General features: G+C 51.3%; 2 protein-coding genes across 5 annotated transcripts in view; one reads left to right on the top strand and one right to left on the bottom strand.

The window, feature by feature from the left end:
* Positions 1-26,807, bottom strand: part of LOC117354717 (zinc finger protein 850-like) — a 948,741-nt gene that overhangs the window by 422,748 nt on the left and 499,186 nt on the right. The window lies entirely within an intron of this gene.
* The window catches only part of LOC117354729 (oocyte zinc finger protein XlCOF6-like), a 34,223-nt gene that overhangs the window by 457 nt on the left and 6,959 nt on the right, over positions 1-26,807 (top strand). Inside the window, exon 2 of one of the 2 annotated variants that reach the window (XM_033932664.1) lies at positions 14,061-14,187. In XM_033932664.1, the coding sequence (XP_033788555.1) occupies positions 14,061-14,187 (127 nt within the window). The remainder of the gene's footprint in view (positions 1-14,060; positions 14,188-26,807) is intronic. The other variant, XM_033932665.1, reaches the window with a different exon arrangement.

The following is a 26,807-nucleotide window of genomic DNA, read 5'->3' as shown; positions in this document are numbered from 1 at the left end:
GGGAGCCATCTCTCCCCTGGTTCGGGATGGGAACCGCGCCGCGTGTCTTCCCTGATTTCCCTGAGGGGTCCTGGTGGTCGTGATCTGAGGTGGGATCTCCCTATGCTTGCACTGTGGAATGCATTGAAGCACATGTCTCTGTGGGGTCTGTGAGTCACAGAGTTTGCCGATTTTGGGCGGTCCTCAAATCGGGGTTTTGGGGGGTTTCCCTGCATGTCCCCCCACCTGTAAAATCCTAAAATCACAATTTTTAGCGTTTTTCTGTATTTAACGGCCATTTATATGTCAAAATCAGCACCCGTGGTGGCCATCTTGGATTTTCTTTAAAGTTTTTAAAACTATATTTTTGGACTTAGAAGCATTGTTTTTGCTCCAAACTTCACAGATGGCCACCTCAGGACAGGATGGCATGGATTCAGGCTGTAAATATGGCTGATGGCTTCCGGTTGCGCAGCCGCATATTCTGTACGCCAAGGCCCGTCGGGGGCATATCTGGTGTGTGGATTCCGCACTTTCCTCCTCCGGAGTAGAGAGCTGCACGGGAACGGGGACGACAGGAATCCCGTGGGATCCCCCTTTGGGTCGCGGGGATCCCATGGGGACGCCCCCTAGGTTCACGGGAATCCCCCTAGGATCACGGGGTTCCTGCGGGGTTGGATCGCACTCGAGCCGGGAGGCTAGTCTCCTTCTCCTTACCTGCCCTGCCGCAGCACACAGCCGAACGGAAGTCTTCCCGATGTCAGCGCTGATGTTGGAGGGAGGGCTTAAGCAAAGCACATGGGGAAGACAGAGGGGGGAGAAGGACCCTGAAAGGACATGGGGAAGACAAAGGTGTGGAGAAGGACGCTGAAAGGACATGGGGAAGAAAGGTGGGTGGAGAAGGACGCTGAAAGGACATGGGGAAGAAGGACGCTGAAAGGACATGGGGAAAACAGGGGGGGGAGAAGGACACTGAAAGGACATGGGGAAGACAGAGGGGGGAGAAGAGTGCTGAAGGACATGGGGAAGACAAAGGGGTGGAGAAGGACGCTGAAAGCACATGGGGAAGACAGAGGGGGGAGAAGGACGCTGAAAGCACATGGGAAAGACAGAAGGGGAAGAAGGATACTGAAAGCACATGGGGTAGACAAAGGGATGGAGAAGGAAGCTGAAAGGACATGTGAAGACGAGGGGAGAAGGACGCTGAAAGGACATGGGAAGACGGGGGGGAGAAGGACGCTGAAATGACATGGGAAAGACGGGGGGGGGGAGAAGGACGCTGAAAGGACATGGGGGAGAAGGACACTGAAAGCATATGTGGAAGGTAGAGGGGGGAGAAGGATGCTGCCTGACAGGACATGGAGAAGATGGGGGGAAAAGGACCCTGAAAGGAAATGGGGAAGAGAGAGTGGGGAGAAGATGCTGGCATGGAAGAAGACAGAGATACCAGACTATGGGGGGAGAAAGGGAGAGGCACAGTAACAGAGCAAATGGAAGACGCAGAGAGAAGAGAGACAGTGGATGGAAGGAATTGAATGAGAACATGAGGAAAGCAGAAACCAGGCAACAAAGGTAGGAAAAAAATTCTTTTTTTTTTTTTTTGCTTCAGGATAAAGTAGTATATTAGTTGTGTTGATAAAAATTTAAAAACATTAGAGGCTCTGGTAGAAATCTGTTTACAGAGCATGTATTCTTCCCAATTAATATTTCCAAATTAATAAAGTCTTTTTGCTTATTTTTAAATGGGTTTCTACCAGAGCCTTTAATTCAGTAGCATAATTAAATGAAATAACTTTCTGTGGTTTATAGGGACGGGCGGGGACGGAGGGGATTCCTCGCGGGGACGGGTGGGACTTTGGCGGGGACGGGTGGAGACGGGTGGGATTTCTGTGCCCGCGCAACTCTCTACTCTGGAAAGGACTTGCCTTCCTCCATTGCCACCAGAGTTGTGATTCCAGCGTCTGGGATGCCGCAATTGTGCGAGGAGGGCATTGTCGCATAAACGCAGGCGCAATTCCAGGGAAAGTCTCATCGATCTTCAAACAATTTCAAATCTGAGTCCCGCTGATTGGCTCAGGCCGCCGAGGACTATTTTCTGCCGGACATTGTGGATATGTTGTCTCAGGCCTTCATGAGAAATCGGGCTATGCTTGTGTCTCCCTTTCAGACTGTGGTGCGGCAGTCTGTACAGCCTTTGGATTTTAGTATGTTAATCTGATCCTTGCTGATATGCCTGAACATCAGCAGCAACTTCCCGCTATTGTTGTGGTACCTGCATCACTTTCTAAGCCGTTGCTGTCGCACTGCAATTAGACGGGTCTCGCTACGTGACTAGCCTAGCGGGTCTCGGGGATTCCCAGAACGCTGAAATGCTCTTGGAGGTTGGGGGGCCCATGAGGGTCCCCTGAAGTGCGCTAGGGCCATGGCTAAATTGTATCCCATGGCTTCAGAATTTTCCATGCGCCTAGTCCTGCCATGAGTGGATTTAGCGGTGGTTCAAACGTACCTCCTTGCCCTCGGATGGAGGGGAGCAGTTTGCATGTCCTTCCCGATACAAGGCCGCTGGACAGGTAGTGGTCTGCGTCAGAGAGAGCTGATGATCGATCGATTGGCCGGAGCTACAAGCAATTGGTTAGCTTCGCTACGGTCCCAACTGTATCTCCACAGGACGGCTGTCTGTGTGTTCTCAGCCAATGCGACGGCTGTTGCCTATGTCTGCCGTCAGGGGTCGCAAAGAGTCCCCGGCTGGGATTGAAGGCTCGGATGCTCTTTCCATGGGCGGCATGTCATCACTTGGCTTTATCATGTGGCCGGTGTCGACAACATTCGGGAAGACTTCCTCAGTTGTCAATCTCTGAACAAGGGGGCATGGTCCCTATCCGGGCTGGTTTTCGCTCATTCGATCTGATGGTGTCCTAGTGAACAGGAAGGCGGACAGATTCTTCAGCCGTCGACGAGAGGTCGGCAGCGTCAGACTCGACACTCTGGTTCAATCTTGGCCCACAGGGGACATATTGTGCGTTTTTCTTACGTGGTCCATGATAGGGTGATTTTGCGCCTGGTGTCCCCAGACGACATTGGTACGCAGACCTTGTGAGGTTGAGCTCTGGGAATGGTCTGCGTCTTCCTCGCCATCGGCGATTCCTCAAGTAGGGTCAGTTTGCACTTTAAGATCTGGACTGCTTTAGTCCTGCAGCCTGGCGCTTGAGCGGACAGCCTTGATGGCCAGGGGTTATTGCTCTGCGGTTATTGCCACACTCCTGCAATGCAAGTGGAAATCACCGGTCTCATACTATACGAACGCCTGGGGGTGTTTTCGGCTTGGTGTGTGGGGCTCCGGTTGGACTCTTTGGTTTCGTCACTGGCTCCGGTTCTGGACTTCCTGCAGGCTGGCCTCAGGTAGGGTCTGGCAGACTCCTCTCTACGTGTTCAGTTTGCAGGCCTCTCAAGTTTGGGTCCCTCTTCGCTCAGGGGTTCTCTAGCTTCTCACTCGGCTGTTGTCCGGTTCTTGCGGGGAGGCTGGGGCCTCCCTTACGACGGCCTTGCCCGTTGTGGAGCCTGAATTTGGTCCTACGCTCTCTGACTCTTCCGCCCTATGAACCCCTGGATACGATCTCGCTGAAAGATCTTACCATTAAGACCGTCTTCCTGGTGGTGGTCACTTCTACACGGCTAATGTCAGAGCTTCCGGCTTTGTCGTGCAGAGATGCTTTTCTCCGTGTCAGAGTCGGCAGTGATTTTGAGGACTGTGCCTTCTTTTTTTCCGAAAGTGGTTTCTTCTTTCCACATACACCAGGGAGTTCGATTGCCGGCCTTTGTTCCTTCAGGTTCCACATCTCGGGTCTCTGTTCTGCGGTCTCTGGCTATCTGGCATCGTCCTAGGGGCCACTACTGACTTATGTCTGTTGGCCCATTTGTTTGTCCTGGCGGGACCCGCATGTCGGGGTCGGCCTGCTTCTGAGACTTCTCTTTCGCGTGGATGTGAACGGCTAATTCCGCAGCCTATATGGCGGTAAAGAAGAAGCCTCCCCTTAGGGTGGAGGCTCACTCTCCTGTGGAATGGCTTCCTTGTGGGCTGAATCTCATGCGGCTTCGCCTGTGGAGACTTGTCTAGAAGCCCCGTGGCCTTCCCTTCATACCTTTTCCAGGTTTTCCAGGCTTGATATGGCTACTATGGGTGATACGGTCTTTGGCGTTTCTGTTCTTGCGGCGGGCTCATCGGGCCTCCTTGAGTTTTAGGACAGCTTTGCACGTCCCATCCGTTCAGCATTCAGAGAGCTTGTAGAAGAATGAAAGATTAGGTTTCTTACCTCTGCTAATCTTCCATCTTGTATAGCTTCTCTGGATGCTGAACATAAGAACATAAGAATTGCCTCTGTCGGGTCATACCAGAGGTCCATCATGCCCGGCAGTCCGCTCACGCGTCGGCTCCTCAGGTCCAGGACCTGATAGTGCTCATACCCTAAAACTGTCAAACGCTTTTCGCTTATGTCCTTTAGGGTGACCTTCTATCTATAACCTGCAATCCCCTTCGCTTCCAGGAAGTCATCCAGTCCCTTTTTGAAACCCAGTATTGTACTCTGTCCTATTACCTCATTTGGAAGCGTGTTCCAGGTGTCCACCACCCTCTGAGTGAAGAAAAACTTCCTTGCATTCGTTTTCAATCTGTCCCCTCTCAGTTTTTCTGAATGACCTCTTGTTTTTGTTGTCCCCGCTAGTCTGAAGAATCTGTCCCTCTCCACCCTCTCTATGCCTTTCATGATTTTATACGTCTGTATCATGTCTCCTCTCAGTCTCCGCTTTTCCAGGGTAAAGAGCCCCAGTTTCTCTAACCTTTCGGCATATGAAAGGTTCTCTATTCCTTTTATCATCCGCCCATCTGTTTTTTGTCCAATTCGCAGGTCACCTCTTCAGTACCTGGTAAGCTGGATTTATGTCTTTGACTAGCCTCACTACATTTTAAAAAAAAATAATAATAATTCATGCTTATTCCCCTTTGTTGGGTTTAAGAATTGGTGGGGGTTCCCTGGGGGGGGGGCGGGGGGGGGGGCCCTTCTGATCTTCAGGCTATGTCCCTGTTCTAGGATTTTCCTGGGTTTTGCAGTTTATGATGTTTGCATTCTCTGTTTATTTCCAGTTGGCCATTGTTAGCCATAGTTTTTGGTATAATACGATATTGAGCAGAATATAACTGGTAGCGGGAGTTCCCTCTCTCTCTTTTCTTCTGTTTCCTGTTGTCATAGGTCTACCTGGCTTTTCTACTAACTGAAGCAAGACAGGAAGCTCCCGGGCAGGTAGCCCAAAGGGGAGGGATCTTTTTGTTGCCGTGAAGCTAATAGAGATACAAGATCCCATCCGTTCAGCATCCAGAGAAGCTATACAAGAAGGAAGATAAGCAGAGGTAAGAAACCTAATCTATCATTCTAAACCATGGACATAATCATAAAAATAGGGGATACGAGATCATCAATAAATGCAAACTTTGGACCCGAAAATGAACAGGAAAAGTGAAGAATAAAGAGGAAAAAGGATGGGTTGAGACTCCACAAGAGAGAGAATTTCTGATGAGAAGAGAAGAAGTTGAAAGATTGAGCGCTCTGAGGTAGGGAGAGGTTTTCAGGGAACTCTGGAATTTTTCTACTGTGGATTCCTCTCTACGATGAGTCGGGAGCGAATTCCATAGCTGGAAAGATCTCGTTACTTCTGGTGCCAATGAGTTTTAGTGAGGAGATCTGGGTTACTCGAACGTACGGCTCCAGGGCTGGAAGCGGGTATTAATCTGTCTAAAAAGAGAGGAAAGTGAGTTTGACCAATCTTTAATGATAGAAGAACAATTTTATAGGAGATGTGGTGAGGAATTGGCAACCAATGAGTGGCGTTGCATGATCATATTTCTTGGTTTTTAGTGCCGTATTTGAATTAATTGTTTCTGAGTAATGTCTTTAAATAATGAATTACAGGAGTCCAGTTTCGATGAAAGAATTAATACTGTGGCCGGGCCAGTCCCCGAGTAGGTGGGAAACTCGACTCGGACCACAGGCAGATTTACTGTAGCGCCTTTTATATGGCTGGATAAATGAAAAACCCGGAAGACGGATTGTCTAGGAACTGGATTCAGGTTTATTAAAGTTTTCAAAGGAAAAGACATCTGGGAACATGTAGGTACTTTTGCACATTCTCTAAAGCCAAATATATGCTCAAGTCCTTGTGTCCTGCCTGGAGCTTCCAGGTCCAATAAACAGAGCAAGCTCACACAAAACTAAAAAAGGTTTGGGTTCCAAGCTCCCAGACTCAGAATGCGTCCTTAGTGGCTGGATGTAGCCGTGTGCTAGCTTTCATATGCTTCAGACACTGGAAGCAGTCCCCAGAGAAAAACAAAATCAATTACTCTCCTTTTACAAGTCCTCTGGAGGTAAGGCAACTCAAAGCTTCCTATAATGACTCTTCAGAATTGGACAGGACTCCCCTGCCCTGCTCCAAGCCCTGCTTGTGTTCAGGGTTTCCATTAACCTGGACTGGATCTCCGGGAGAATTAGCACGACCTATTCTATCCCACTCTCCCCTATATCCATGTCTTCCCCAGGTTCACTCTCTCCAGTAAGGCTGTTCATTTCCCAGTCACTAGCCCCGTAGCACCGGCTGTTTCTCCACCCGGTAACCTCAGGCTTTTTGCTAACCTGGCCTCTTCCTTGCAAATCTCTTGGATCACCCTCCCAGGGTTTGTCTGGCCAGGCGAGATACCTCCCAGGGCTTTCAATCTCCCTCCTGCTGGGCTGCCTCCGGGATAAAGTTCTGGGCTGGGGCTCCGGCACTCTGTGGTAGCTGCAATCCTTCCTGGTTGATGGCTGATTGGGATTAGCCACAGCTGAGCCACCCTGCTGCCTCCCCCTAGTTTGTATTTGAGGCTTTCTCACCTGCACACCCTGAGGGCTAACCCCACCCCCTCCTGGGTTGGTTTTTGGTTTCAGAGAAGGAGGAAAGGAGTAATAGGGGGAATAATTAGGTTCTAGTGCCCTCCCCCTCTGACTCTTGGGCTGAGCTATGACCTGTCTTTTCTCTTCCCTTCCTGGCTGTGCCGGCTGTCCCGGCTCCATGCCAGGTTTGCCCGGGACCAGGGCAGGGTGCATGCTGGGTTTCGTAGTTCTTTTAGCTGGGACAGGGGCTTCCCTGTCACATACCCCCCTGCATTTTTGAAGTTGCGCCACCGGAGACCCCGCTTATGGGGGCTCCTCTGCTTCAGGGGGTCTGTCCTGTTTCCCGCTCTTTTCCTGTGCGTCAGGATTTTTCGGGATTTTGTGCTGGCGCAGTAGACTACGGGCACCGTTTCGGTTGGTGTGCGCCTTGGCTCATGGGTATCCCATCCCGGAGGGGGATAGGGCTACCTTAATTTCGCCAATAGGGGACGCGGTGGTCTCGGCACTTACTAAACGGCATACCGTGCCTGTTATGGACGGTTCTGCTCTTAGGGTCTCTGAGGAGTGTACGTTAGAGACAATTCTTAAGTATAATTTTGATGTCTCTGCCTTGGGGGTCCAGGCAGCTATTTGTGTGGGGCTGGTGGCTCGCACCGTGTTTCTGACAGCATTCCTGGATGTTGTGAGGTGGGCGCAGGCCCACATGTGCCTCTTCAGTATTCTCTGCTCCGGAGGTGGTCACCCCAGAGGCACAGTTTGGAGGTCCCTGTCCCTCTGCGAGGCTTGGCGCGCTGCAGTCTTCATTGGTGGCTCCAGACCACTCATCTGGTCCAGAGGGTGAGTCTGGATCTATCGCAGTGGACGGTGCTTCTCACGGATGCCAGTCTCCTCGGTTGAGGGGGGGGGGCTCAGTGTCTAGGTCACTCAGCTCAGGGCACCTGGTCCATATAGGAGGTGTCCTGGTCGATCAACGTGTTGGAGACCAGAGCCGTCTTCTGGGGCTGTTAGCCTTCTGCTCCCTCTTGATGGGCAAGTCGGTCAGAGTCCTGTCTGACAATGCCACAGCGGTGGCTTATGTCAATCGTTGGTGCACCAAGTGGCGCAGGAGGCGGCCCGGCTCATGATTTGGGCTTAGTCACGCCTTCTGGACCTCTCGGCCTCTCACATAGCCGGGGTGGAGAATGTTCAGGCGAACTTCCTCAGTCACATCTTAGATCCCAGAGAGTGGTGTCTCAGCCACGTGGCTTTTCAGTTGTTAGTGCAGGCTTGGGGTCAGCCCCTGATGGACCTGATGGCCACGAGTGGCAATGTCGAGGTTTTCCGCTTCTTCAGTCGTCGTTGGCCGAGGGTCTGGATGCTCTGATTCAACCATGGCCAACAGAGGGGCTGTTGTGCATGTTCCCTCCGTGGCCATTAGTGGGCAGAGTTCTTCTCCGCATTGTTTGCCATCTGGGTCTGGTGGTTCTGGTGGCTCCGGATTGGCCTCGACATCCGTGATACGCGGATCTGGTGATACTCTAGTGGCAGATCCTCTTCCTCTGCCTCTCTTGGACGACCTTCTGACGCAGGGTCCCATTCCCATGTTCGGCCCGTCTCCCTTCTGTCTTCCGGCTTGGCTTTTGAAAGGGCCGCCTTGGTATGAAGGAATATTCAAATAGGGTGATCTCTACACTCTTGGGGTCCTGGAGGCTTTCTACTTCTCAGGCTTCTGTGTGGGTTTGGCACCTCTTTGAGGGGTGGTGCCAGGCACGGGGAGTGGTCTCTTTTCGCGCTTCTCTGCCTAACATCCTAGAGTTCTTGCAAGATGGCCTGGCTAGAGGCCTGGCTTGGGCTTCTCTCCGGGTTCAGCTTGTGGCCTTGTCAGCCTTTCGGGGGTTTGTGACAGGTCAGCGTTTGACAGCCATTCCTGATGTAATTCGCTTTTTGCGGGCGGCCAAGTTGCTCAGGCCTCCCGTGCGGCCCTCTGTTCCCTCTTGGAATCTCAGTCTGGTTCTCTCTATTCTGGTGCACCCGCCCTTCGAACCGTTGGGCGGCTGCTCTTTGAAGGACCTTACTCTGAAGGCGGTCTTTTTGGTGGACATTTCTTCCACTAGGCATGCTTCTGAGCTACAGGTTTCTCTTGTAGGGCTCCCTTCTTGGAGTTTTCTAGGGAGCAGGTTGTCTTGAGGCCTGTTCCTTCTTTTTCTGCCGAAAGTAATTTCTCCTTTTCATGTCCATCAATCTGTGGTCCTCCCGGTCTTGGGTAGATGGGAGGGCTCTTCTGAGCAAAGATAGCTGCGCAAGTTGGATGTTGGTCGGGTCCTTCGCTCTTATATGCAGCGGACCCAGGAGATCAGAAAATAAGATCATCTCTTTGTCCTTCTGACTGGTCCGCGTAGGGGGGCTGGTGCTTCTAAGGCTACTATTGCAGGCTGGATCAAGGAGACTATTGCTTCCGCTTCTCTTCTGAGGCAGAAGCCCGTTCCGGAGTTTCTCAAAGCTCTTTCCACTCGGGGTCAGGCGGCTTCTTGGGCTGTCGTCGCTCGTGCCTCCAGTGGACATTTGTAAGGCTGCGGTTTGGTCTTCCTTGTATTCCTTTGTCAGACTCTTTCGGGTAGATGTTCTGGCGCGTCAGGACGCGGTGTTCGGTGTGCATGTTCTGGTGTCAGCCCTTCGGGGGTCCCGCCCGTGTGAGGGACTGCTTTGGTACGTCCCATTCATAAAGATTAACCTCTACTGGTCTGGAGAGTGCTAAAGAATGAGAATGAGGTTCTTACCTGCTAATTTACTTTCTTTTAGCTTCTCCAGACCAGTAGAGGTCCCCACCCTGTCTGTTATTGGTGTGTTGGGGCTGTTGTACGGGCAGTTTTGTTTTTTGCTGCGGGTTCTATTATTTTTCTAGGGCCGGGGAGAATTAAAGAACAGCGGCTGTGGCTCGACTGGCTTAGCTGGTGAGCTGTGGGGACATTTTCCTTCTGGTGTTTCTCCTCTGCATTTTCCAACAGCTTTGGGTATGTTAGTTGTTACTCCTGTTCGGAGTATTGTTTTCTTTCTGTTTTCCAGTTCTTGGGTCTGCTTGGCTATTCGGCAGACTGAGGGAAATAGAGAAGGGAGTATATTATATACTGTCCCACAGTTTTGTTTTCAGTCTCCACCTGCTGGTCATGATTGGATATATACCCATTCGTAAAGATTAACCTCTACTGGTCTGGAGGAGCTAAAAGAAAGTAAATTAGCAGGTAAGAACCTAATTTCTCCTTCATTGCCATAAGCGTAGGTGATAAATCCGATGGATTGACCAAGGGTGAGATAGAATTATTAAAATTAACCTTAGCGGGTCGTTCCAAGAAGTAGGTTTGGAATCAGCTACGTACCTGATTGCTGATTCCTATTGAAGGGAGTCTCTTGAGGAGTAGGGAATGGTCTCTGGTGTCGAAGGCTGCAGAAAGATCAAGAGATATGACAGATTTGTGGTGATCCAACTGGTACAAAATTGTCGTTGTAAGACTGATAAGTGAATGCTCTGTCGAATGGTTTGATTTGGGTGCAGAATGTGTGTCTTCATGAAATCTGATTAAATACTACTTTTTCAGTTACTTTGGCAAGAAATGGGAGATTCGCAATCGGCCTAGAGTTTGAAACTTCTTCTACAGAAATTGAATGATCTTTGACAATGGGTCTCACTAAGATTTCGGTAAGGAACCCGAGGATAGACTGAAAGTAATCAGATAGGACCAAAATAGCCTGGCACTGCTCCCTCCACTCCCCAGGCTCTTCTTCCTCATTCTCCTCCTGCTTTAGGACAATCTCACTTTCTCCTTCCTCCACTCCCCAGGCTCTTCTTCCTCATTCTCCTCCTGCTTTAGGAAAATCTCACTTTCTGCTTCCTGACACTGCTCCCTCCACTCCCCAGGCTCTTCTTCCTCATTCTCCTCCTGCTTTAGGACAATCTCACTTTCTCCTTCCTCCACTCCCCAGGCTCTTCTTCCTCATTCTCCTCCTGCTTTAGGACAATCTCACTTTCTCCTTCCTCCACTCCCCAGGCTCTTCTTCCTCATTCTCCTCCTGCTTTAGGACAATCTCACTTTCTGCTTCCTGGCACTGCTTCCTCCACTCCCCAGGCTCTTCTTCCTCATTCTCCTCCTGCTTTAGGACAATCTCACTTTCTGCTTCCTGGCACTGCTCCCTCCACTCCCCAGGCTCTTCTTCCTCATTCTCCTCCTGCTTTAGGACAATCTCACTTTCTCCTTCCTCCACTCCCCAGGCTCTTCTTCCTCATTCTCCTCCTGCTTTAGGACAATCTCACTTTCTGCTTCCTGGCACTGCTCCCTCCACTCCCCAGGCACTGCTCCCTCCACTCCCCAGGCTCTTCTTCCTCTTTCTCCTCCTGCTTTAGGACAATCTCACTTTCTGCTTCCTGGCACTGCTCCCTCCACTCCCCAGGCTCTTCTTCCTCATTCTCCTCCTGCTTTAGGACAATCTCACTTTCTGCTTCCTGGCACTGCTTCATCCACTCCCCAGGCTCTTCTTCCTCATTCTCCTTCCCTCACACAGCAGCTGCTCATTCTGCTTTAAGACACTCTTATTGTCTGTTTCTTGTCACAAGTGAGTGTGAGGTGTATAATTTTTCTCCTGGGGGAATTCTGCACACACTGAGTTCAATTCCCAGTGCATCTCCTCCTCACTCTGGCCAAGTCACTTAACCCTCTATTGTCCCAGGTTCAAAAACGTAGATTGGGAGCCCCCTAGAGACAGAGAATGTAGCTGCTCTAGAAATAAGTAGTATTTGTAGCAAAGTCAGCACAACAGATGAGCAGGATCTGGCATACAGCAGCTCTCCTCTTGCTTCTCCACTTGTGTAGAGCATCAGAAAAGAGCTTTGTCTATGGGTTTTTTTAGTGGAGGTAGGTCAGGATCCACTAGAACCGGAGGGCATCTGTCTTAGGATCAGGAGGGGTCCTCCAGACCAGTGTTTCTCAACTAGGTCCTGGAATAGCCCCTTGCCAGTCAGGTTTTCAGGATATCCGCAATGAATAATCATGACAGAAATGGAGGCCGTATATGCAACTTTCTTTCATGCTTATTCATTGTAGCTATCCTGAAAACCTGACTGGAAGGGGGGACTCCAGAACTGAGTTGAGAAACACTGCTCCAGACCACCAGGGATTTTCTGAGAGGGCCAGGAAGGGTCTCTTAGACCACCAAGAACCTTTTTTTAAATGGGTGGGGGCAGCACAGGAAGCCTGATCGGGGCAGGGGGTCAGAAGGGGTGTCATTAGATACCCCTTCTCTCAACCAAGCCTTCTAATGCTGCCCCAGACCTGGTGTTATTTTTTCTGTTTGATAAATGTGCTTGACAGCTTTCTTTTTTTAGTTTTGCTGCGGGATACTAAATGACCAAATTTAAATGCAGTCTGCGTTAATGGTTTCAGCACCCACCCTGAAACAATTAGAGCATTGGATGCTGAAGAAGGCCTGGTTTGGCGCAAACTACGCAGAAGCAGTAGCAGAGCGATCAAAGGGTCTTATATGCATGCAAACACATTTAAAAGTTTGAAAAAGTTAGGATGATAAATTAAAGACCAGGAAAAGGGGAATTCACTGTTTGTGTGAGGTGTTAGGTGGGGCAGGACCATGTGGAAATCAGGTGTAGATATATATATACAGTGGCGTACCAAGGGGGGGGCGTGGAGGGCGGTCCGCCCCGGGTGCCAAGCCCTGAGGGGGTGCTCCTGGTCCGGTCCGGTTCCCCACCCCCTGCGCCGGGTGTCGCATCTGGAAACAGCCTGCAGCAAGTTCGCGATGCCAGTGATCTTTGCCTGCTTCGGCTGTTTCTTCCGCCATGGTCCCGCCCCTCCTCTGACGTCAGAGGAGGGGCGGGACTGCGGCGGAGGAAACAGCTGAAGCAAGCAAAGATCGCTGGCATCGCGCGATCTTGCTGCAGGCTGTTTCCCCAGGGAAATGAAGTGGGGAGGCCGGGGAAATAAGCAGTGTTTCGTGGTGGTGGTGGTGCCAAGCGGTCCTTCGAGGTAATGGGGGGTGGGGGCAGCAGGCCTTCAGGATGGGGCGGGTAGGCAGACCTTGTGGAGGGGGGGGAGACAGGCCTTCAGGGGGACAGGCCATGGAGAACAGGCAGGCAAGCCTTCAAAGGGGGACAAGCCTTCGGGGGGGGACAGGCCTTCAAGGGGGACAGGCAGGCCTTCGGAGGGGGGGGAGACAGGCCTTCAAGGGGAACAGGCAGGCAGGCCTTCAAGGGGGGGGACAGGTCTTCGGGGGGGTGCAGGCCTTCGGGGGGGTGCAGGCCTTCAAGGGGAACAGGTAGGCAGGCCTTCAAGGGGGGGACAGGCCTTCAGGGGTGGGATGCAGACCTTTAAGGGGGGGACAGGCCTTTAGGGGAGGGTGGGCCCTGGTGTAGAAGTACACGAAGGGAAGGGGGAGGGGTTCAAAGAGACGTGCATATGCCGGACTTTGGGTGGGAAGAAATAATGAGTGAAAATAGAGGAGAGAGAGAGAGATGATGGACATGGGTTTTAGGGAGGGAAGGAACAGAAAGGGAGAGAAGATGGACACAAGGGATGGTATAGAGGGGGGGGGGGATAGAGATACTGGTTAGGAGGGTAGTTGGGAAAAGAAAAATTATGGGCCCCGGGTGCCATATACCCTAGGTACGCCACTGTATATATAATATATACATAGAGGTATTAATGACGCCATCTTGTTTTCTGTCTCTCTCTGTCCTCTCTGCATCTTTGTGCAGTTTCCCGCCTTGATTTCATGGCTCTAATTAATAGCAGACCTCTCAGTCTGGCTTGTGGAAGATATAGGGTTTCACATTTTTGAATAGAGATAGTTATATGTATCTTATGAATGCAATAAACCGTGTTGTGTGTGAAGGGATCCCTATGAATGATGTGTGAGAGAATGATTTGTATTTAATTTCAAATGTTTTACATATATAAGATTTAAGAAACTTTAAGGGAGCCTAAAAGACACTGTTACCATGACAATACCAGTCTTTGAGAGGCCCAGAGCAGGAAAGGTCAGCTAGTTTGACCTCCAGCTTAGAACCCTGAGCCTGCAAACTTACAGTGCCAAAGCAAAGCTATCAGAAGAGTACATCCAGCTGAACTCTAATGCGTTCGGAGTGTTTCCTCGTGTCCCTGAGTGAGTTTCTGGTTTATGTTTCAGAAGCAGGTGACGTTTGAGGACATCACCGTCGCCTTCTCCCAGGAGGAGTGGGAGTATTTAGATGAAGGGCAGAAGGAGCTTCACCGGGAGGTGATGAAGGAGAATTATGAGATCCTGAAGTCTCTAGGTAAGGACTGCATTTTCTGCAGACACAGGGCTGAGTTACTGATTTTCTGTTCCAGTGCAATAGGTGACAGTAGGGTTATTTCCCTTTAGCCGCATGGTTGCAGAAGGAATCCATTCCGGATTTTTCACTCTGCCGCTGGTCTATTTACTGTTCAGTTTAGTGTAGAGAATGACACGGTGAAAAAATTGGTCCCCGTCACCGCCCCGTCCCCGTCTCACCATCCTCTGCACCGCCCCGTCACCGTCATTCCCTTCACCGCCCCGTCACCGCCACTGCCACCCCATTCACCGCCCCGTCACCGTCACCGCTGCATACATAAAAGCCTCAAACGGGTACGATTTTATATACTTTTCTAATATCTCCCCTATGTATCTGCCATTGCCCCCCCCTGTGTCCATATACCATCCCCATGGCATGTCCCCTTTTTGTCTCTGTCCCTATGCCCCATGCACATAATTTCCCCTCTTTCTGTTACCTTCCTGTGTCCAGATTTCCCCTATCTTCCTCTTCCATACCAGTGTGTCTCTTCTTTTCAACCCCATCTAGCTTTTTTCCCTCTTTCTTCCCCCCCCCCCCTGCTTCTAGCATCTGGCTCACCTGCCTGTCCTTCCCTTTCTTTCCTGCTGTGGGTTTTTCTTTCCGTTTTCATCACCTTGGCCCAGAATCCTTTTCCCTTTCACTCCCTCCTTACAGTCTGAGCCGGGAACACGGGTGATCGCACGGTCCTCACAGCCCCCACCCGCCTGCCCAATCGATCCTAGTGTTTAGCCAGCTCTCTCCCTTCTCCTCACCTTATTTAGCAGGCTTTCTTTTTCAGCGACCTGCACGCTTTCCCAAAGAGCCGCACACACGCGGCTGCTCAGTGTTCAATCTTCTGCTCTGCTGCAACTTCCTGTTTCCGGTTGCGTCAGAGCAGAAGATCGAAACTGAGCAGCAGCGGCTCTTTGATAGCGTGCGGGTCGCCGAAAAAGAAAATCTACAAACTAAGGTGAGGAGAAGGGAGAGAGCTGGCTAAACACTAGAATCGATTGGGCAGGCGGGTGTGAGCTGCGGGGACCGCGCGATCCTTCATGCCTCACTGCGGGGACAAGACCCATTCACCGCCCCACGGGCGGTGAATGGCCTTGTCCCCGTCGCCGCAGCGACTGCTAGTTTTCTTCCCCGTTTTCGGCGGTGACCCGCGGCTAAAATGCGGTGGCCGCGGGTAAACCGCCACCGTGTCATTCTCTAGTTTAGTGCCCTCTACAGTTTTTTCCTTCTGCACGCATGGATGCAGTTGTGTCTGTTCTGCTTTCCCCATTTTCCATGTAATTTTGTCCCTTTTTCTGAGGTCAGAGTGGAAGTTCCAGGCCGCCAATCGCTGTCTGGCTGTCCGAAAACTTCCTCTCTGACGTCAGAATTGACGTTGGGGGAAGACTTCTAGGCCGGTCATTGTGCAGTCGCTGTATTCGCCTCGACTGGTCCTGTTGCTGCGGTGGTGGGGAAGCAGGGAGAGAGAAATTAACCACAGATTAACCAAATCCACAAAAACGTTAATATAATTGAAGAGAGAACTTCTTATTAAATAATAATATTAAATGAAGGAAAAGATCTCAGAATTGCAACTCCAAGGATCATAATGTTATCATCCCTTTAAGGAACTGGGTGTGGATATCTTTCATGGATCTAAAAAACCTTCATGTTATTATTTAAAAAGACTTAATTCATCGTGTTTTTGTAAAATTTCTATGAATGACTTATTTCGTCAAAATTCACCTACTCAATAATTTAAATTTCTAAAATTATAACTTTTTCTTTTAAACTTTTTATATCGTATATCCAAGCAGTGCAAATAGCAATTATTTTTGTGCAAATTGCAGTTGAAAAATGTGCAAAACAGGCAAAATAACTTATAGCATGGCAATAATAAGCCTTAGATAAGTAAAGCCTTAAAAGAGTACTTATCTTTCTATGTGAGATAAAGCGGGGCGTGAGCAGAATTAATTTCCTGACGCTTTATCTCACATAGAAAGATAAGTGCTCTTTTAAGGCTTTACTTATCTAAGGCTTATTATTGCCATGCTATAAGTTATTTTACTTCAATGGGGGAAACAGGCCTTCAGGGATGATGGCATAGGCCTTTAGGGGTGGGGTGCAGGCCTTCAGGGGAGGTACAGACCTTCATGGGGGACAGACCTTCAGGGGAGGGGGGCCCTGGTGTAGAAGTACATGGAGGAAGGGAGGGAAGGGGGGTTCAAAGAGACGTGCATATGCCAGATTTTTTGGGGGGAAGAAATAATGGGTCTGAAAATAGAGGAGAGGGAGAGAGATGATGGACAATGGGATTTAGGGAGGGAAGGAACAGAAAGGGAGAGAAGTTGGACACATGGGATGGTGTGGAGGGGGATAGAGATACTGGATAGGAGGGTAGTTAGGAAAAGAAAGGGAGAGATGGTGGACCCTGGAGTGGTGGGGAAGGAGGGAGAGATGCTGATGAAAGGATAGTTAAGAAAAGGTGGAGACGAAAAAAAGGAAAGATGGCAGACCTCCTGGGGAGGGAAGGGAAACGGAAGGGGAGGACAGAGATGGCAGATGGATGGTTAGCATGGAGAAAGAAGAAAGAAGGAGACCCTGGCAAGCAAGTTTTCAGAAGACAACCAGAGCCTGAGACTAACAAGATTTGAATAATGACCAAACAACAAAAGGTAGAAAAACTAATTATATTTTCTGTTTTGTGATTACAATATGTCAGATTTGAAACGTGTATCCTGCCAGAGCTGGTGTTAGACCGCAAACGTGAGTTAGGATTTAACAGAGAGAGGAAAAGTCTTTATTGATTCAGCAGCTCTCCTCAGTGTTGCGCTGTGAGGTGGTGCCACAGGAGACCTCTCGAGTGGTAGACCCTCATGAGGGATCCGCACTGCATCCCTCTCCTTTCCCATACATCAGGATAGTCGTGATATTGTCCTGGTGCATTGGAAGATGCCAGAGGTGCCTTTTCGGTTTGCGTGCTCCATGGCTCATCTGTATCCCATCCCGGAGGAGAATCAGGATACTTTTAAGTCACCAGTGGTGGACGCGGTGGTCTCAGCTATTGCTAAGCGGCATACGATGCCCGTAGAGGGTGTTTTTGCCTTACGGGACTCTGAGGAGCGTAAGTTGGAGACCCTCCTAAAGCAGAATTTTGATGTCTCTGCCTTGGGTGTCCTGGTAGCCATTTATGGTGGTCTGGTGGCTCGGGCCATGATTCGGTGGGCCGAGCGTATCCTTGAACGTGAGTCTGATGACTGTTCTTTGGTGGATCAGGAAGTGGCTAAGATTGAGATGGCTGCCACTTACCTCTTGGACGCCCTCTATGACTTGTTGTGGATGTCTGGCAAATCCATGTCTTTCGGTGTGGCCACACGTTGTACCTTGTAAGCTTTGTGCTTGGGCAGCGGATACAGCGTCCAAGACTAAACTCACAAATTTCCTTTTGGGGTTCCTTTTTGTTTGGAGAGGATTTGGATAAGTTGTTTCAGACTCTGATGGAATCTAAAGTGACCCGCCTGCCTGAGGTCCATGCTCGTCCGGTGGCGTGAGTTCCACAGATACCGCCCTGGTCGGAGAACTGCTTCCTTCCCAACCTCTGATTCTTCCTGGGGTTCTTTCTTTCAGTGCATGCAGTCCTTTCGGGGGGGGGGGCCCGTTGGGGAGCTGTGAGTCCCTCCGCTGGTTCTCCTGCTTCCCGTCCCACTCAATGACTACTCAATGCAAGTTCTTTCCACAGTGGGCAGTGATCATGTCCAATCAGTGGGTCTTGGAGGTGATTTGGGATGGTTATGCTCTGGAATTCACCCACTCCTTGCTGGATCATTTTCTAGTTTCTCCTTCTCACGTGGCATGGAACTGGCATGGAAGAAGGAGGTTTATCCCAGGACAAGCAGGCATGATATTCTCACATGTGGGTGACGCCATCTACGGAGCCCCGATGCGGACAGCATTTCAAGCAAACTTGATTGAAGATTCAAGCTTGCATGCTGCACCACGCATGCGTGCCTCCTGCTCCACTAGAGGGCGCATCCCCTCCTCGTGGTCTCCAGTTCGATTTTTTTCCGCTGTGCTAAGAAGACACGTTTTTCTTAGCGCTGCCCTAGTGCCTTCTTTGCACCGCAATTTTTTATTATTTTCTTCGCTGAAAGTCGCTGTGTGTAACAAAAATTATTTATTATTATTTTCTTCCTGCTCATCGCGCTTTTCGCGCCTTTTTTTCGCGATCCGGGGGCTCCCGGATCACCGCAACCGCGAGGCCTGATTGGCGCGGCCGCCTGGATGTCCTGGCCCATTACGGGCTTTAAAAAGTGCACCGGGTGCGAGCGTCTTCTTTCTCTCACAGACCCGCATCGCTGGTGCATCCTTTGCCTGGGGGCCGACCATCCAACTGAAACTTGCCCCCGGTGTGCAACTTTTCAACAGCGGGCGCTCCGCTGAAGACGGGCCCGCATGGCAGAGCTATTTGCTACCGATCAACCCTCGACCTCGGCCTCGAGATCGGCCCCGGCCTCAGCCCCGGCCTCGATCTCGGCCTTGAGTACATCGGCCCCACCTCGGGACTCGACTTCGAAGACCTCGAGCTCTCATAAGTCCTCGGCCCCGGGTAAGTCCCCTCTTCCTTCCTCAGGTTCCACATCGTCAAAGAAGCCAACCTCGGGGACAACGGCCGGACAGAGTGGAAACTCCTTAACCACGGCCCCAGCGAAAACCCCGAAGACCTCGGGACGTGCCTCCACCCCTCGGGAATGCTCCGAAGCGAGATCGCCCCCGGTGGAGAGCACAGCGGCCTTGGACATGCCATCGATGCTGTCCGTGCCAGTATTCCAGGAACTGCTCCGAGCAATGATGACAATGGAGCTATCCGCTGCCATAGCTCATCGCAACCGGCCTCGGCCTCGACCTCGCACGCGCCGGACCAGCCTGAGCAACGCGCCGAGACCCCTCGGGGAAAACCGCGCCGTTCTCGTCGCCTCTCCTCTTCATCGGATTCCTCTCCGAGGCATTCGAAACGAAAATCGAGACCCCTCTCGAAGAAAGCCCGGAGTTCCCCTCCGGCTCGAGGGCGCACCCCCTCGACTCGATCGGGGGAGCCGCTAAGGGTCACCGAGCTGTCTCTCACCAACCCACAGCTCCTATTGACCCCCCTTCGGTCCGGGGCTCCAGTCCGAGGCCCTAGGCTTTCGCCGAGGGAGTCTGGGGAGGGATCCCCGACCAGGCACTGGTCGGTACCCAGAACCCCGGCGTCGTCCTCGAGGCGACGCAGGTCCTCGACCCCAGAACACTTCCACAGCGCGTCCCCGGTGTCGGACCGAGGGTCGGAGCGAGAGCCCCGCTACTCGGGGGAGGCTTCTCCTTCCTTCTCGGCCAAACGGAGGTCTCGGTCACCGTCCCCACAAGGGCCCACGGGACCTCATCGACCATCCTTCACGAGGTTCGTCCAGGACATGGGACGTGCCCTTGACTTGGACTTACAATCTGACTCGAGGTACTCCAAGGAATACCTGGCGGAGCTGGATATGCCTTCCCTGCCCCGAGAGTCCCTCCGGCTACCACTGAACCCGGTACTCGGGCTGACCCTTATCAGGAACCTCGAAACCCCATACATGGTGACGGCGGTCCCATCTAAAATGGAGTCTAAGTACCGAACGGTACCTCACCCGGGGTTTGAGCAACCACAACTGTCCCACCAATCCCTGCTGGTGGAGTCATCTCTGAAAAAAGCTCACCCCTCGAGGGTGTCCGCGGCGGTCCCTCCTGGACGCGAAGGCCAGACACTGGACAAGTTCGGACGCCGGTTGTATCAGAACTCTATGATGACCGCCAGAGTCCTGAACTACACCTTCACTTTTTCCTCCTACCTGAAGCACCTCATTGGGCGGCTGGCCTCCTTCTCGGAGAGCTTACCCACCCCTCGCCAGACAGAGTTCAGCCTCCTCCTCGAGGATTTTTCCAACCTCAGGCTGCACTTGTTCCACGCCGCTTATGACGGCTTCGAGCTATCTTCCAGGGTCGCAGCCTTCGCGATGGCCATGCGCCGGCTGGCATGGCTACGACTCGTCGATATGGACCCTAATCTGCAAGATTGATTAGCCAACCTCCCTTGCGTCTGAACACGAACGCTCCTTCGCGTCCCTTGTCTGACAGAAGCTTAAACCACAGGCCTCTCGCCCTTTCAGGGGATTACCTAGACGCTACCCCCAGAAGTCCACACCGGCCTTCTCCAGACCACCGCCGCGACGCTCCCAGGCTCACTCTAGGGCTCCACCAAAGTCACAGCCCACGGCGTCAGCGAAGCCACCTCCGTCCTTTTGACGGAATGAGCGGACGGGGGCGGGCCCCTTCCGCACCTCTACTGGGCCACCTCCCCATCGGGGGCCACCTTCAAGCCTACTACCCCCCGCTGGAAAGCCATCACGTCGGACTCATGGGTCCTTGGCGTGATCTCATCAGGGTACTCGCTCAATTTTCAAGAGGTACCCCCCGACAGCCCACCGAGCGCGTGCCCTCCCAATCAAGCGCAGTTGCCCCTCCTCCTCTCCGAGGCACAGGACCTCCTCTGCCTGCGGGCGGTGGAACCGGTCCCCCAAAATCAAAGGGGCCAGGGGTTTTACTCCCGTTACTTCCTGGTACCAAAGAAGAAGGGAGACCTGCGCCCGATCCTAGACTTAAGGCGCCTGAACAAGTTTCTGGTACAGGAAAAGTTCCGGATGCTTTCACTTCCAATTCTTTACCCCTTGATCAGTGAAGGCGATTGGCTCTGCTCCCTCGACCTGAAGGAGGCTTACACCCATGTTCCGGTGCACCCTGCTTGCCGCAAGTTCCTGCGCTTTCAGGTGGGAGACCTCCACCTGCAATACCGGGTCCTCCCCTTCGGCCTGTCCTCGTCCCCCCGAGTCTTCACGAAGTGCCTCGTAGTGGTCGCGGCTGCCTTACGCTCCCAAGGTCTGCAGGTATTCCCCTAACTGGACGATTGGTTGATCAAAGACTCGACCAGGGAGGGGGCTATCTCAGCGACCCAACAGACTATTACTTTTCTTCAGTGTCTGGGGTTCGAGATAAACTTCCCAAAATCCCAGCTATGCCCCTCTCAATCCTTACAATTCATCGGAGCCGTGCTGGACATGGTCCGCCTTCGCTCCTTCCTCCCTCCTCAGCGTCGGGAGGCATTGGTAAACCTGAGCCGACAAGTCTCAAATCGAACTCGATCTCAGCACGTCAAATGATGACACTCCTCGGCCATATGGCCTCCACAGTCCACGTCACCCCGCTTGCCCGCCTTCATCTGCGGTTACCACAGTGGACTTTGGCATCACAATGGCGGCAGGATCGGGACCCGATCAACCGCCACGTGACAGTGACTCCTTCCTTGCAAAGATCGCTCCGTTGGTGAGCCGACTCTTCGAATCTTTCCAAGGGTTTGCTCTTTCTCACCCCTCCACACCACAAGGTCCTAACCACGGACTCGTCGGAGTACGCTTGGGGGGCTCATGTAGACGGTCTCCGCACTCAAGGGCTGTGGTCCACAGAGGACCGTCGCTGCCACATCAACGTGTTGGAACTCCGGGCCATCTACCTCGCCGCGGTGGCTTTCCAACACCTGCTTCAAGACCAGGTGGTTCTCGTCCGTACGGACAACCAGGTGGCGATGTACTACATAAACAAGCAAGGAGGGACGGGGTCTTGGTCCCTCTGTCAAGAAGCTCTACGGCTCTGGGAGTGGGCGGTCTCCCAAAACATCTCCCTTCGAGCGGTTTACATCCAAGGAGAACAAAACTGCCTGGCGGACAAGCTCATCCGCCTCCTCCAGCCACACGAATGGTCCCTGCATGCCCAGGTGCTGCGACAGGTGTTCGACACGTGGGGGACCCCACAGATAGATCTGTTCGCCTCCCCCGACAACCAAAAACTGCCTCTCTTCTGCTCGAGGATATACTCCCCGGACCGTCTCGAGGCCGATGCCTTCCTCCTAGACTGGTAGGGGAAGTTTCTTTATGCGTTCCCGCCACTTCCTCTGATTCTGAGGATGCTGGTCCATCTGAAGTCGGCAAGGGCCACTCTGATCCTCATCGCCCCTCGATGGCCTCATCAGCCCTGGTTTTCCCTACTACTTCAACTCAGTGCCAGGGAACCTCTACTTCTACCCGTCTTTCCCTCTCTGCTATCACAGAGTCGGGGCTCACTGTTACATCCCAATCTTCAGTCTCTTCATCTGACTGCTTGGTTCCTTTCCCCCTGAATTCCTTCCCAGTATCTCAGTCAGTCAGGGAAGTGTTGGAGACATCCCGGAAAGTCTCGACCAGACTCTGCTATTCTCAGAAGTGGACTAGATTCTCGTCCTGGTGTTCATCTCACCGCCAGGACCCGGTGTCGGTCCCTGTGTCCTTGGTTCTGGAGTACCTGCTTCATTTATCCCACTCGGGCCTAAAGACCAATTCCATTCGAGTGCACCTTAGTGCGATTGCTGCCTTTCACCAGCCCCTGGAAGGAAAGGCGCTCTCACTCCATCCCCTGGTCTCTCGCTTCATGAAAGGTCTTCTGAATGTTCATCCGCCACTCAAACCACCACCGGTGGTTTGGGATCTTAATGTGGTTCTGGCTCAAATGATGAAACCCCCCTTTGAGCCCATGGATAAATGTCACCTAAAATTTCTCACTTGGAAAGTGATCTTCCTACTCGCATTCACATCTGCCCGAAGAGTTAGTGAGCTGCAGGCTTTGATAGCGGACCCACCTTTCACTGTATTCCATCACAACAAGGTGGTTCTCCGCACTCACCCTAAGTTCCTACCTAAGGTGGTGTCCGATTTCCATCTCAACCAGTCCATTGTTCTACCTATGTTCTTCCCCAAGCCCCACTCTCATCCCGGAGAAGTGGCGCTTCACACTCTCGACTGCAAGCGGGCGTTGGCCTTCTACCTCCAACGCACCCAGTCTCATCGGACGGGCCCCCAATTGTTTTTGTCCTTCGACCCTAACAGGTTGGGGCGCCCAGTTTCCAAGCGCACCCTGTCCAACTGGTTGGCTGCTTGCATCTCTTTCTGCTACGCTCAGGCTGGTCTCGCGCTGCATGGTCGAGTGACGGGACATAAGGTCCGAGCGATGGCAGCTTCGATAGCTTTCCTCAGGTCCACGCCTATCGAGGATATCTGCAAGGCTGCCACGTGGTCTTCGGTTCATACTTTCACCTCACACTACTGCCTGGATACACTGTCGAGAAGCGATGGCCGGTTTGGCCAATCGGTCTTACGTAACCTATTTGCTTGAATTGCCAACCTCCCTCCATCCCTGGTCAGTTAGCTTGGAGGTCACCCACATGTGAGAATATCATGCCTGCTTGTTCTGGGATAAAGCACAGTTACTTACCGTAACAGGTGTTATCCAGGGACAGCAGGCATATATTCTCACAACCCGCCCACCTCCCCGGGGTTGGCTTCTTTGCTGGATATGTGAACTGGAGACCACGAGGAGGGGATGCGCCCTCTAGTGGAGCAGGAGGCATGCATGCGTGGTGCAGCATGCAAGCTTGAATCTTCAATCAAGTTTGCTTGAAATGCTGTCCGCATCGGGGCTCCGTAGATGACGTCACCCACATGTGAGAATATATGCCTGCTGTCCCTGGATGTCTGTCGGGTCCTTTGCTCTAATGTTCATTGGACCCAGGAGTTCAGGAAATTGGATCATCTATTTGTCCTTTTGGCAGGTCCTCATAAGGGGGATGGTGCTTTCAAGACTGGTATTGCACGATGGATTAAGGAGACTATTGCTTCTGCGTATCTTCTTTAGAAAGAGCCTGTTCCACTCGGGGTCAGGCGGCTTCATGGGCTAAGTCAAAGAACAGCAGCTGTAGCTCGGCTGGGATAGCTGGCAAGCTGTGGGGACTCTTTCCTGCAGGGGTCCTATCCTATACATTTTCCAAGATCATTCCTGTTGGTTAGTTGTTTCTCCTGTTTGGAGTAATGTTACTGTTTATGGTTATTTTTTTCTTGGTTCTGCTTGGCTATTCAGCAGACTGAGGTATATAGGGAAGGGCCAGCTATTATGTACCATACCAAATTTTGGTCTCAGTCTCCACCTGTTGGTCATGATGAGATATTACCCATCAGTGAAGATATTTCCCTAAATAGTCACTTACCTGGGTAGTCACCCACAAAGGAATACAACACGAAGGGGAGAATTTGACTTGTCGATACCCAGAAGAAGAAAGAGCGAAGCACACCGAGGACATTGACTTGAGACCGAAGCAAAATTTGAAGAAGGGAAAGTCAGCGATCCTAGTGGGGGACTCGATCCTGAGGCATGTGGACAGCCACATAGCAGGAGGGAGAAAGGATCGATTGGTGACCTGCCTCCCGGGAGCGAGAACAAAGGTCATCGTGGACAACATTGGAAAGGATCCTGGAAGGAGCGGAGACAGAAGAGACCACAGTAATGATCCACATCGGGAATAATGATGTCAGCAGGAGAGACTACAGAAGAAGCACACTCATAGAACAGTTCAAGATTCTGGGAAGGAAGCTGAAGATGAAGACCCAGAAGATAGCATTCTCAGAGATCCTACCGGTACCGAGGGCAGATGTGAAAAGGCAGGAGGAACTACAATCAATAAATGCGTGGATGAGGAAATGGTGTGAGGAAGAAGGATTCCACTTCGTGAGGAACTAGACAGCGTTCTGGGGCAAGAGCAAGCTCTACAGGAGTGATGGACTACAGCTGAGCGTGGCTGGAACTAGACTTGTAGCAAACAACGTCAGGAGAGGACTAGAACAGGCTATAAACTGAGAGGAAGGGGAAAGCCGACAGTCAACCAAGCGTCGACGATTCGGAAGAAGGTATCCCGTGAAGATACTGAGGGGAAACAAGGCTGGGAAAAAACAAGAGACAAATTACAGGAGTCGACTAACCCAGAAGGAGAGGTTAGAAAGATTGTAGTAAAAGAGAAGACACTACAGACAGCAGCACAGGGAGAGGAAATGAAGACAACAAAATTCCAGGATCTGAATTGCATATATACTAACTCAAGGAGCCTAAGAAATAAAATGGGGGAATTAGAAGCCATGGCCAACGCAGAGGACATAGACATCATTGGAATCTCTGAAACATGGTGGAATGAGGAAAGCAAATGGGATACAGCACTGCCGGGGTACAAGCTTTATCGCCAAGATAGGTCAGGGCAAAAAGGAGGTGGAATAGCCCTATACATAAAAGAAAGCATACAATCGACAAGAATGGACACAGCAGAGACGACAAACAGGCTGGAATCACTATGGGTTAAAATACCGGGAAGGAAAGAGCCTGAAATAAAGATGGGCCTATACTATCGTCCACCCGGGCAGTCCGGAGATATCGATGAAGAAATGGAAGCCGAGATGAAGTGAGAATGCAAATGCGGTAACACGGTTATTATGGGAGACTTCAACTAACCCGGGATAGACTAGAGTCTTGGAAGATCAAAATGCGCTAGGGAGACAGAATTCCTGGAGGCTATACAAGATTGCTTCTTGGAGCAGCTTGTTAGAGAACCGACGAGAGGAAATGTCACTCTAGATCTAATCCCAAATGGGTTAGCGGGACCTGCAAAGGAAGTAGAAGTAGTGGGACCGTTGGGAAACAGCGATCATAACATGATCAAGTTCAAGGTGGAGGTAGGAATACCGAAAGGGAAGAGAACCATAGCGACAACTTTTAACTTCAGGAAAGGAAACTACGAAGCAATGAGGGATATGGTAAGGAAAAAACTTAGGAAAACTTCAAAAAAAATGGCAAACGGTAGAACATGCCTGGACTTTTTCAAGGACACGGTGAGCGAGGCGCAAAATCTGTATATCCCCAGATTCAGAAATGGGTGCAAAAAGAGTCGAACAAAAGACCTGGCGTGGATAACTAAAATAGTGAAGGAAGCGATAGGCAATAAGAAAAATTCATTCAGGAAATGGAAAAAGGACAAAACTGAGGGGAACTGGAATGAGCACAGGAAGTATCAAAAAGAATGTCACCATGTGGTTCGAAAAGCCAAAAGAGAGTATGAAGAGAGACTAGCCAGGGAAGCACGAAATTTGAAACCGTTCTTTAGATATGTTAAAGGGAAGCAACCGTCTAGGGAGGAGATGGGGACCGCTGGACGATGGAGAAAGGAAGGGAGTGGTGATGGAGGAGAAAGAAGTAGGGGGAAGGCTTAACATGTTCTTTTCGTCTGTATTTACAAACGAAGACACAACCAACATACCGGAACCTGAGCAATTCTTCAATGGAAAAGTCAAGAAGAAAAATTAACATCCATGGAAGTGAGTCTTAAAGATGAGCGCAGGCAGATAGAAAAACTAAAAACTGACAAATCCCCGGAGCCGGATGGAATCCAATCAAGGGTTCTGAAGGAACTAAAGGAGGAGATAGTGGAACTATTGCGGCAAATTTGCAACCTATCCCTGAAAACAGGCGTGATCCCGGAGGATTGGAAGATAGCCAACGTTACACCCATTTTTAAAAAGGGATCAAGAGGGGACCCGGGAAACTACAGACCGGTGAGTCTGACCTCGGTTCCGGGGAAAATGGCGGAAGCACTGATAAAAGAAAGCATCGATGAACATTTTGAAAGAAACGAACTTCTGATA

The sequence above is a fragment of the Geotrypetes seraphini genome, chromosome 2 (genome assembly GCF_902459505.1).
Source record: "Geotrypetes seraphini chromosome 2, aGeoSer1.1, whole genome shotgun sequence".
In the NCBI taxonomy this organism is placed as follows: Eukaryota; Metazoa; Chordata; class Amphibia; order Gymnophiona; family Dermophiidae; genus Geotrypetes; species Geotrypetes seraphini.
This window is presented reverse-complemented; position numbering and strand designations above follow the sequence as displayed.